We start from the raw sequence: 12,800 nt of genomic DNA on the forward strand, positions 1-12,800 counted from the left end.
AAAGCCAGATAAGCTTTATCTTTATCCACTTGAATGCCCTCTGCAGATATAAAAAAAGGAGAAGGAGGAGGAGAAAAAACAGCTGTGATGATAGCCTTTACTTTTGGAAACTGACATTTGAATAGTGAGTGTCCCTGACGCAGGGTGGTGTTATTAATGTCTCGGGCTGGGAGTAGCCTGCTGCAGCAGCACAAATATGCAATAACAAAGCCAGTGGACGCCTGCCTGGAGCACTATCAGGTTGGCCCCTGTCACAGCATTGTCTCACATATTCACAGAGACCATCAGTTACTACCACAACATCTGTGCTCTGTGGCATACAAAATGATCACTTAGCACAAGGTGAAAACTACTAATTTATTTAAGACAGGTTCTGCACATTCAAATGAGTAAACAACCACTGCCCATGTATTATCAACAATAAAATGATTCTTATTTTTGCCGTCATTACTGCCAATTCCTGCAGGGACCTCTTAGTTAACTGTTCCCAAATGCCTGATAAAGTCCTTTTTTTTCACATATTCACTCTCTCTCTCAGCAGGCTGGAACTTTTTATGTGTGTGCTACATGGTGTGAACTGCCTTTCCCACAAGAGCTAACGTCAAACAGACGCTAACCAACCTCCCAGTAAATAGTTCACATCATCAGAACAGAGGAAAAGGAGTTTCATTGGCTCAATTAGGTTAGACGCATGTTGTTGAACAGATGTTTTTGTACTCGACTGTCACGGCTAACCTTTAGGAAAGCGGTCTAAGAGGACCTGGAGCAGCACAGCCCACTAAGGACACCCATATGAGCTGACTTTCCACTGGAGTGATTTCATCAGTAATGAGGCACTATAAGCTGCAGATGTTGTGTCAAACTCTCCAATAGGAACCATGGCAACAAGATGAACACACACAGAGGACCTTGCCCAAGGTGATCCAAACACTCCTGTATGTACTGACTGGGTGCCAAACTAGCTGACGTCTCTCAGGCATTGTTAATACTATAGCCTAACCAAAGACGTTAGACAAATCTGGCTGTTGTGCTTTATAAAACAGAAACATATTTAGCTTTACACATGCAATCCTCAAGTCTTTAAAGGATGGCTTCTTTTAATTTTGAAGTTCAGCTTCACTGATTTTACAGGATTTCCAAAACCAGCAGGACAAAACAACTCAAAGAAACACTTCAAGAAGATCAACCATGTACCACTGCAGTTCCAAGTTCTTCAATACATTAAAGAAATCTTTAAAAGTGGGCCCAGTTTGTTAAAAGAGAGGATGTTTGACATGGCAAGAACGGCACAGACGGGAAAACAGCGCAGAGCAGCTCAACATGTAAGAACATCACGGTGTGCACAAACAACTGCTTTTATTAGCTACAGCACAACTCTCACAGTCAGATGTGTCACCGTTTGGTCATCAAATATATCACCGACTGGCAATGATGCAGTAAAACAAGTCTTTCCAAAGAGAGATTAAAATGGGGGAAACGCACATGTCTGATGTCCCCAAAATGTCTGCCTCTTTGAATAAATCTGCAGATCCTTTGTTTTTCTCTATTCTTTTCCCACCTTTGGTTCTGTCTACTGTTTTGTCTTTTCGCTCCTCTGCCTCTATGTGAATTAGGTGATGTAGATGCGGTGGAAGTCGTTGGCTCCGAAGGCACAGTTGCACTTGGGGCACTTTCTCTGTCGGGTGTCGTAACGCATCTTCAGACATTCGTAGCAGAAGACGTGGAAACACTTGGTGAGCACCGTCTCCTTGTCTCGCGTGTTGCAGCAGGGGCAACGCAGCTTGGCCTGGAGACAGATAAATACATTGTTTATGGGCCAAGTACCGTCTTGCCAGCACTGTTATTACCTTCACTCATTGTATGGTAATACAGTGAATACTTGCGGGCGTAACAAGAGTCTTGATATCCCCAAAGCACAAAGTGACCGTAATATTTGTAGAGGTTTGAGCTCACTTTCTGGCCTGTACTCGCAAATGAAAGACTGCTACTGCCAGCCAATCAAGCAAATTACAAAGCTGTAGTATTTGCATTACAACATTTTTTTTCACCAGACTGTTGTATTTCTGTCAACAACAGTCTACTTCACATTGTGCCAGGAAGCTGTTGGTGTTTTTCTAACTCCCTTGTCACTGAAAGAGGTTAATTAAAGTCATAAATTTCTCTGCAAACGAACAATGTACTCTCTTTTTCACCTTGTACTGGTTGATCTCCTCCTGCAGGATTTCATCAGCGTCAGAGTAAACCTCCACCTTCTTCTGTTTCTCCAGCTTCCGTCTCAGCCTGGACAGATCCTCCTAAAAAGGGCAGGAGGTGAAGGAGTCGTCAGAGGTGCAGCCTATTGTGACGCTCCCAACAGATGTTCTGGAATTCTTATAAAATTGTGTGTGAAACGATACCCCCTGATCCTCACATACAACGTACCTGCGCTCGTTTCAGGTTGCTGCTCTCCCTCTCCCGGGCCGTACGGTTCTCCGCCACGGAGACCTGGATCTCCTTAAGCTTGGCCTGTGTGTGCTCCAGCTGCACCTTCAGGTCCTCTGCCAGCTGGGCAGCCTCCACCGCCTGCAGCGGGGAAGGAACCGGACACACTCAATAAAAAAACCTAATGATGAGATTCCTGAGCTGTGGTGGTGGTACAGTAAGCTTGGATAAAACCTGACATTCTGAGTCTATTCTTTGCGCTTCAACTTTAGAGATCCAGCTGCGTACGAACTGCACAGCACCAACGCTTTTGCATTTTTAATCATGTTTATTACAGGTTGAGTATATTTTCCGTCACTGACAACCACATGTGATACATTTTTAGATTCTCTTCACAGCTGCCACGCAATCCCTGGTTTCAGTTAACGTAAAGAGACACTTTTGTGGTTTTGATGTTACTTATGGTTGTTCATACTACTAAAAGGAAGGCTAAATGTGAGAAAAAAAGAATTCAAGCAATATATTCACGTAAGCGACAAAATAACCGTATTAATTGTTCCTTAGAGCACTCCTCTGCAAATGTGCAATCTAGCCCAGTACTTGGGCCACGTGGGCAATTATGAGAAATGCGTCACATAAGTAGGCACTTGACCTTGTGCAAATCCTGGAAGTGTGGGAATTAGGACAGACGCTGGGTTTAATTTGGTAAAAATGTTGCTTGTTAATGCTGTGTTTTGTGGCAACAACCCCACAAGTCTTGGAAGAATTTTTCACAAGCACCTTAACACACCAAAATGACGATAAGTTCAAGTACAACTTTTGGCACATAATATTATCCAGATCCTCTAATAATGGTAGTCAGTGTTTATATTTAGGACCACAGACATCTGGCAGCAATCAACTCATGCAGTGATTAGCAAATCTAAAGTGTAAGAGCCGACAGCATGATTGATGGGATCTCTCTTCTCACCTTCCTCTTGTTGAGTTCTAGTGCTTGTGTTCGGACAGCCAGCTCTTTTTCCAGAGCAGCCAGCGTGCTCTGCAGGACACCCTCTTTTTCCTCTAGCTTCTGCACAACCAGCAGCTGGGCATCCACCTGAAAGAGATCGAGTTAATATTTCAGTTCCCTGACACAATGACAAAACATCCTTTCTGCATTTCCAGGTTAAGGTGTTAACGCTTCACCTGGGTTTTGAATGTGAGAACTTGGTCAGCCAGTTCCTCCTTCTCCTCTTTCAGCAGCTTGTAGATCTGGTTTGATTTGATTCGCTCGCTCATCAGCTTGAAATTGGCGTCATCCTTCTCCCGTAACTGCTGCAACAGCCGGCTGTTCTGCTCCTGCATGTCCTCGAAAGCCTGGCCTGTTACATCCATCTCACTCAGCAGGGCTTCCTCCTCCTCAAGAGACGCACAGGTGTCAGTGATCAAACACAGTGGTATTTTGTGTTGCTTCTGGACTCAGACAGAGCCTGATTTCATCACCACTGGTAGACATTCATATAAAGTACTGTATGTGTTGGGGGCATGCCACATAGTATTAGTTCTAAGTCATATTCCCCCTACAAAACTATGCATCTTTATAGATAATGGTCTGTGGACACAACTGAAAGTAACTAAAACTAATCCATGTGCACGCAATAAAAATGTTTTCAATACATTCAATAACTACTTCCAAACAAACAATAAAAAAACAACACATATCATCAGTATAAACAAAGAAAATACGATCTTTTGGCTCACCAACGTACTGCTATATTTCTAAATTAAAAACATATGCATCTTAAAAATCTGAATCAAAAATAATGTTCTATCCATGTGGTATCACAGATGTACAAAGCTGTAAAATTTAGTGTGCCGTCATCACATAACCTGATGCAATTAATTACATTACACCTTCACTGGCCTGTTTATGATCATGCTTCTTGAGATGCAATCACACCTGGTTTGTTTTCTGTGCTACAAACACCTACAAATTTCACTTTGCTGCATTTGCTTCATTTTGGTTCATGCTGCCCACTTACAAGCCAACTAGGGTCTATAAACAAAAGTCGCAAGACACAAGTAGCTTGTTTATTGGGTAGTTTTGGCTACAGGTCAATCCTGCAAAGTTAAATTCCAACAAATCAAACACATCTGAGTCCAGAACAGTGTAGCTGCTGTACCTTTCACTCCATTACCAGATAAGAGGGCAAAAGTAAAGAGCTGAATAAATCGTCATCAGTCCAGTCTGTGTTTGTTTTGCCTTCTGGTAATCATGTTCTGCTAGACCTCCCAAGCGTGAGGAGCTGCAGGCTATCAGATCTCAACATCTGTCTCCTTTATGTTTATAAAATGGTGAGGAACAAGGCTTTTACAACTTAAAATAAAAGAACACATTTACACTGACTTTCCTATTTTTGATTCAATTACATTTTCAGTGCTAATGAACAGAGATTTTTTTTAGGTGATCAGTTATTTGCTTTGCAGAAGAGTTCATGCACACAGTGGAACCAAAACTAAACACGTAAATGCTCAAGACTGCATGGGTAACATGCGTGAAGATAATATGATTTATATTAAGCAATAAGCCTCTGTGACTGGTCGTTTTTAATGTAGCACCAAGGTCAACCGCTGAACGAATACTACATTATCTAATGTGGGTGTGTCCACCATCTACGCAGCTACGTTTTAGAATTACGATGACATTACTTCACCAGCATTTGACCCAGGTCAGATAGTGATTTGATGGTTTACATCTCATGAGAGTTTTGTGACTTACTAATGAAATTCCATAAGAATGTCTCAAGACAACACAGGCAAGTAAGTCTAAGTGAGCTCAGATCTGACAGTATTTTACACAGAATTTTATCACAGTGGAAAAGCTTTTTCAGTTCTTCATTTTTGTGTTGATGTATTTTCCCCCTTTAAATGTCAATATTGTCATTTCTTAGCTCCTCCCTCGTGCTCTCTTGGTTAAGACAGCAGTGTACATTCATAGTTGTTTTTCATAATGACTAAAACAAAAACCATTTACCAAACTAATTCCATTTAAGAATTACTGACATGTGCTATACAGACGTCTATAAACATTTTCACCTGTTTACTAAAAGGCGTGTTATAATCTCAATAGAATTTCTTTTAAAAACAGTTAAAAAGATTATACTGTGCCAGCAATCACCAAATATACTTTTTAGCATGAAATTAACCAGCCACTTTGAATTTAACTACTGGGCACAGTGCCAGGTTTCAGTTCCTCTTTAGTGGTCTAAGATTAGGAGGACCTCTTTTTTAGGCAAATGTGACATTACTGTCATTACACTCATTCTTAACACGGCTGGCTTGTTTATATTTATATATATATATCTCTATCTCTGGTGCAGTCCCAAAGGTTTAAAGCTGACTTTAACCCATACAGAGTTAATGATTCATGTCTCATTTTTTGATGGTCTGAAAAATGTTTAGTGTGTGTAGAAAGTGGAAGGTTTTTAAGTTTGACCTATTGCCCATATTTCGTATCTCTCTACAATGACTGTCAAATACAGGCAAAATGCCAAAGCAAAACACACAGATACCTGCTTAGTGGCAGCAAGTTTCTTTTGCAGATGCTCAATGGTCTCCTCTGCAACTCTGATCTTCCTGAGGGCATCTTCATCAGCCAGCTTCTTGCTTTCCTTCCTCTCCCTCTCCTCCAGCTCTCGCACTCTCATCCTCAACTCATCGACCTGGATGGTACAAGATAGGGATGGGCATTAGGGAGCATTATGAGCAACTATTTTGTTATTAACAGCTGTTAGTGAGCTTTTTGATACATGCAAAAGAAATGAAAGGTATGACACAAAGGCAAGACACCAGAGAACAAACCTCAGCTTTAGATTTGCGCTCAGCTGCCATGAGCTGCACTTTATCCCTCTGCTCCTTTGGAGCTGACTTGTACATGTCCAACAAGAGCTTCATCTCTTTCTGGGACTCCTGGGCTTTCCTGATGAGATGGACAAGACAAAGAGATTACAATAACATAATAATATCAACGTGATTGGCTGGGTGCTTCTATGCCCATGATCATGTACTTGCTAAATTACATTGTTGCTGCTAAAACAGAACACCAGAACCATGCAGAGCAAAGCAAACAGCTACTAATTATATACTGTTTTTTAGGAAAGGAATGAAGTTTGATACTGAACTCACAACATTTTTTCTACACTCCTACGCTGTTAATGCTAACGTCGGCTACGTAGCAACAGGCAATATTACTGTATATACTGTACTGTATAAAGTGTAAATATGAAAATATTTAACTAGAAAAAAAGTGGAGTTAAGTGAAAGGGGTATGTACTTGAGTTCTACTCTGAGCATCTTCAGTGTGTCCGAGTCTTTCCTCTTCAGCTCGTCGCTGCGCTGTCTCTCTCTCTCACGCTCCCTCTCTCGTTCTCGCTCGGCCTCCCTCTCCCTCTCCCTAGCTCGCTGTCTCTCCAGTTCCTTCCTCCTCTCCTCCTCCTCCTCCTGGTCCTCATCCTCCTCTTTCTTCACGTCGATGCTATCGCTTGTCGTCTCCTCTAGAATCAGCACCCCTGTGTCGCCACTTTGACAACGCAACTGTTGGTAAAGCAAAAGAACTATTAAAAATGACTATTACAGTTATTTTCTTGACACTGATAAAAGAAATGACACTGGTTAGAGGAAATGTATCCCTGCTTATGTTTCAGTTTTGCTTAAAACATCCCACTGAATCTCACTGAAACACAGTAACCACTGGACCGTGAATAACGTCATCTACCTTATTGATCTCCATCTGTGTTTCCCGCAACTTCCTCTTATAACGCTGCACGTCACCTTTCAACTGCAGGTTGTGGTTCTGAAGGCTGCTGATCAAGTGTCGCATCTCCCTGTTGATTGGTCCTGAGAGACCAGACACCAAGAGTGAAAGCCAGAAATACACAGAGCATAGTCAAACTCCAGTTTGGTAATGAGTCATTCAACATCATCTGGAGCTGTAAATGATAAACTCAACTGCATGATTCTCATGAATGAGATCCTGATACAAATGACATAATATGCACTGTTTACACCATGCTAAAAGATGACAATAACATCTTCCTCTGCCAGTCAGTGTGTTGCTGAATATTAACAGCCTCAATTACTGTAAGTCAAAAAAAGGTTTTTGTTTTTATCTGATAACTGAGCCTTGAAGTGTATCAAATGTATAATCAAACACAGTGTTGTATCATTGGCGGGTGCCTGTGCAAAAAACAAATTCCCCTTCCCTCCTCAAAGACATGACTGATGTGAAGGTGTGTGTGAAAAAGTACCTGCTTGCTCGTTTGCTGCCAGGTTCTGCTCAAACTCAATGCGCAGCATCTCATACTCTTTGCGCACCTGGGCCAAGGTATCCTCCAGCTGGATGACCTCAGTCCGCAGCTTCTTCTGAAGGGACAGCTCATCACTCTGAACGGTTGAAAACGCCAAGACATTGTTGATCATATTGTCAAGCAGCAATAATAGTAATAAACATGTAAGTAAAGAAAAATGTATGAAATAACTGAGCGGCAACACCGTGTCAGTGTGCAGTGAAGTAGGTTAGGAGTCTTATGTTTTCTCTGATATATGAAGCTTGATTATCTCCATGGGAACAACTTTACAAAATTAAACAAACATGTTCTCTGAGAGTTACCTCCATGTGCTCAATCTGTCGGAGGTGGGCGTTCTTTGCAGTGAGCAGGAGAGCCCGCGCCTCATCCAGCTGGGTTTTGACCCCGAGAGACTCATTGTACAGCAGGGAGAACTGAGACTGCAGACATTTATACTCTAGAGTCTCCTTCACAACCTCTTCTGGAATATTGCGCAAGTCCATCTGAAAAATAAGGATGTAGATTGAGATGACAGCAAAGGTTGAACAATGGAAATGTGTTAGCACATTACTCTGACCTACACTGTGACATTCATAAATGAAAAAACAAATACCTGTCTCAGGTAAATGAAATAGAGTTCTTGACCACCTGGTGTGGTTAGTGCTACTGTCAAAATATTTTTATCTTTACCTTGAGCTTCTCGCTCTCCCTCACAGCCTCCTGCAGCTCCTACCTGCAGTTTCTCCAACTCTGCCATGCGACTATTTGCCAACTCCTGGTTGTGCTCCAACTCTGCATTGAGACTCTCAAACTAAGATGAAAACAAGGACACATTATAGGAGACATGTGTATAGTATAAAAACACTGTTTTGCTAGCTCAGCACCACTAGACATATGTCCAACAACATTAATTTCTATGAATGCTCACCTTCTGAATATTCAGTGTAATCTGGCCTCCAGGTAGCCCACCTGAGCTGCCGGTGCTGCTGTATCCAGACTTCAGCTGCAGAAACAAAACAGTGGAACACAGATAAAGGAAAAGAGAAAAAAACATACAGAAAAACAACACAAGTACACACAGCACACTTACACACATCCAATGACATCACTGAAACTTTATTTCTTCACGTCCAGATAACAGAATAACTCCATCAGTGCATGCATCAACGGATGTGCATCATAACAGCAGCTGGTTTGATGTGCTTTTAATGCTCCCAACCTTATCACTGTTAGCTCATGTATAAGAGAGAAACAGCAGACAGAGCCTACACCTCATGGCACAGATGAAAAAAAAAACTTGCAAACACACACACACACAGCAGAAAAAGGCACAGATACACACATTGCAGACTCAGACATTTTCATACAAACACACCTGCTCCATGGCCTCTGCCAGATGTTTGTTGAGCTTTTGTTCCCGATTGCGCAGTTTCTCAATGTCCCACTGTAGGTCCTCCACTGTCGTCTCCATCTCAGACACCTTGGTCTCAGAGCTGGTCACCTTGTCCACCAGTTCATTGTACTGTAAAGCAGGAAGACATGACAACATAAGTGACAAGTACACATCAAAATCAGTGGCTATGCACATGCAATCTTACAATTTCCCTCATCTGTCCTTTTCTCTGACACACACTCTCATGCACACGTACATGCACAAATATTCACCATACACACTGACACCCTCAAACAACACCAAAGACACTGTACCTCCATAGACATTTTGTGGTGTCGGCCCTGCAGGAGAGTGGCCAGGTCTCGCAGTCGACTGTTCTCCTCCAGCAGAGTGTGGTTCACGCTTATGATGTCAGACTGGCTATCATCCTCACATGCTGTTAATGAGGATCAAGTTAGCAGTTTCCAATTAGAGTGAAGGTGATGGGTGTCAAGAAAACCCTTCTCACGTTTACATACGCCAACAACTCAATAAAGGTCTAATGTAGGTAGATGTCAAATGTACTGAAGGCATTCCTCTTTCTTATTTTTATGTATGTGTGCCAATGGTTTATCAAAAACAAATCTATCAGTAACAACCATGTCTCCACAGTTACCTGCAGCCTGGACCTGCTTGCACATGCTGTCAATGCGGCTGTGCAGCCTGTCAAAGACGCAGACCAAGCAGGCGATGGCTTCCTTGCTGAACAGCATGCGATCCTGGAGGTGAAGGGTGAGCTCTTCCTCGCTGCTCTGCTCCAGTGTAGCCAGGAAACCCTTGGCATTCTCACTCAGGGGAGGAGGAGGTGGCGATGCATCTGGATATGGCAGCAAGCGGCAAAGCACAAAAACTGAAATCTTACGTGATGTGTTTGAGCTGTTACAGCCACTAACTCAGCACAGACTGAGAATTTTGCAAAAATCTCAAGTCATTTAAACATTGGGTAAATACAGATAGAGAGATTGGAACGGCTTTGAAATAATTTGAAATTGTACAAGCTGCTATGCCAGGAGTCAGTCAACAAATACAAGGAAGTTCCAACAGCAGCCTTTAAAGATACACATGAAAAATGAGGACTCATGCATCAGGATGCTTTCTGAAGATTATAGCCCTGACTTGAACACTATTACTCCATCCGAGTTGTCAGCTAACACCAGCCTGCAGAACAAAGTTAAGTCAAGATGGGCATCCTGACCTCTTCACTTCTGACCTTAAGCATGGGCTGCATGTTAAGTCCCTTCCTCTACTCCCTCTTTGCCCACAACTGTGTGCAGTTTCATGAGGAGAACATCACATGAAGTTTCCTCCTGCTACAGAGAGAAGTCTAACACCTTGTGTCTTGGTGCTCCAATAACAACATCAACACCAAGACAACTAAAGGAAAACAATTCTGGTGTCTCTGAGCCCACACCACCAGGGTTAGACACAGCTTCTTCCAAAATGTTGAAACGCTGCTGAACTCTACGTCCCGCCTGCACTGTGCGACAAGCATAAACTGAACTGTTCTTGCCCTTTGCTTTTGCGTTCATTTTCATCTTACAAGATGACTCTGCTTGAAGTTTTACTGGCATTTTGTGGCACATAGATGTTCTTACATTTCTTACATTTGCATCTACTCTAATGAGTGGTAAAATGATTGATTTGAAGCCGTGCCAATGTTGAACAAATGTGACAATCAGTGTAAACAAGAGAACCAGCATAATATAAAGATGAGGTTTTAATTGGATATCGGACTGGGAACTACTGAAACCAAATGTGGAGTCATACTCATGTAAACACTGTAGTCAGGAAAAATCTCACTCACCTGTTGTTGAGTCCTGTGACGGCTCTGTCGGTGTCATCAACTCTTCTGACCCAGAAGGAGGAGGGGGCTGCTGCTGCTCCTCCTGACGCTCTTCCTGGCACTCCTCCTGCTGCTGCTGCTCTGCCTGCTCCCCCTCATTCTGGGCCTCTGGAAGTGGAGGTGGAGGAACAGCAGAGGTTGGTGAAGCCAGATTGACACTGTCTTCCTCCATTGGCGAGGGATCAGAGAGAGGGACAGAGGGTGGGGCAGGGGTAGATGTCGCCGGAGCTTCGGGCTCAATGCGTTTGCGTAGAATGTGCACATTCTCTTCCAACTGCAAATCAGTAACACAAAGATTGGAAGATGTGTTAATCCTCTGGAAAAGGCATTATCAGGGATTTATTCCAAAAACTGAGTCCTGCATTTTAAAGATCATCTGATTACAATTACAGAGGTGCTTCCACAGACTGACTTTGCACAGCGCAAAACCCTGCTAATTGGCAACTTAAACATGCAAACAAACAAAATAAAATACATGCTACTGTACATAACTGGAATAAAGAACACATTTACGTGTACTGTATGAATCAGATTAATCTGGCCAACTTGGTTATGCCAACCAATTCTGTTAACATTTCTGAAAATGTGATTAAATAAAAAGGGGATTAATATCATTACAACCATATAATCAAGAGTGCAGAAATTACCTGAGACCAGTAGCGGTTGACAATCAGCAGTGTGGTGTCATCAGTGGCTTGTCTCTTCTCCAGTTTCTCAATTTTCTCTCGTAACTCATCCTCCATCGCCTGTCTCTGCTCCAAGCGTTCACATAGCTTCTTATTCTTGAACTGGAGCACCTTCATGTCCATTTCCTCCTGCACAGAAAAAATGCAAACACCCAGGTAAGGACTACCAAAGATACTGAATGTAGTTTGGAAAAAAAACAAAAACCTGAAATGAACTACAGTATGAAATTAATCTTGATGGAGGTAGACCACAAATGGTGACTTGAGAAAATAAACATCAATTGACTAACCGTAGAAGAGACTCCAGCTATGCGAATGGGCTCAATAAGAGTGGTGGTGGTCTTCTCCTCTTTTTTGCTTTTCTTCTCAGGTGGGCCAGGGGGGCTGTCCCCTCCTGAGGGACGCTTTCCTCCCCCAGCACCTGACATCTTTCCTTCCCCTGCAAGAGATAAAATACGACATGAAATACGACATATTGATATCTCTTTCAGACACTACGGATTAGTTTGAAAAACTCATTCATTTGGTGACAGCTAGCAACGGTATTAGTCTTACAGCACAGAACCACTGATTTGACTAAAAAATACCGCTATTCTGGTGTTCATATGAAAGCAGATGTTCCTCAACGGTTATACTGACTGTTATTGTATAAGGTACTGACTGAAAAACAACCAACATTTTTTAGTTTGCCATTTCTACAACGATTAACGCATATTAGCAAGCTTGCTAACGCTAGCTATGCTAATGCTAACGATTAATTCTCTGTAACCTGTTTGGTTAAACGGCGCTCTTTGTCCACCGTATTCATTGACTGGTGGTCGCCATTGTTATTCACTGACTATTACTGAAAACGTAAGGTATTCTGTAAAGAAACTCTACATACAGAGAAACGTCTAAGCCGTTTTCTAATACAAACCTTAACAAGGAGCGATTGAAAATGTATCTCAGGGCATACGAGGAAGTTGCAGGAAATGACGACAACGTACTTCCGTAGTTCGTCTTAAAATCAAGAAATAATAAAATAAATAAACATTATACTAACTACATCACTGCGGTATCTTGTCTTAAAATGTAGCTACTTCTAAAATGACCCT

The 12,800-nt window shown here is 42.2% G+C and overlaps 1 protein-coding gene across 1 annotated transcript; it reads right to left on the bottom strand.

Annotated features, from left to right (window-relative positions):
• Window positions 1–343: 343 nt before the first annotated feature.
• On the bottom strand, window positions 344–12,724 carry rnf40 (ring finger protein 40). Its single transcript, XM_018681762.2, is given in 21 exon segments — window positions 344–1,786; window positions 2,193–2,294; window positions 2,422–2,562; window positions 3,392–3,517; window positions 3,607–3,819; window positions 5,973–6,122; window positions 6,262–6,379; window positions 6,734–6,993; window positions 7,175–7,296; window positions 7,707–7,842; window positions 8,069–8,248; window positions 8,436–8,474; window positions 8,476–8,556; window positions 8,674–8,748; window positions 9,121–9,267; window positions 9,453–9,574; window positions 9,794–9,994; window positions 10,982–11,294; window positions 11,668–11,835; window positions 11,997–12,145; window positions 12,623–12,724. Coding segments are annotated over 20 exon segments (3,009 nt in total). The 5' UTR covers window positions 12,135–12,145; window positions 12,623–12,724; the 3' UTR covers window positions 344–1,609.
• Window positions 12,725–12,800: the final 76 nt, after the last annotated feature.

This window comes from Lates calcarifer, linkage group LG23 (genome assembly GCF_001640805.2).
Source record: "Lates calcarifer isolate ASB-BC8 linkage group LG23, TLL_Latcal_v3, whole genome shotgun sequence".
NCBI classification, from domain to species: domain Eukaryota; kingdom Metazoa; phylum Chordata; class Actinopteri; family Centropomidae; genus Lates; species Lates calcarifer.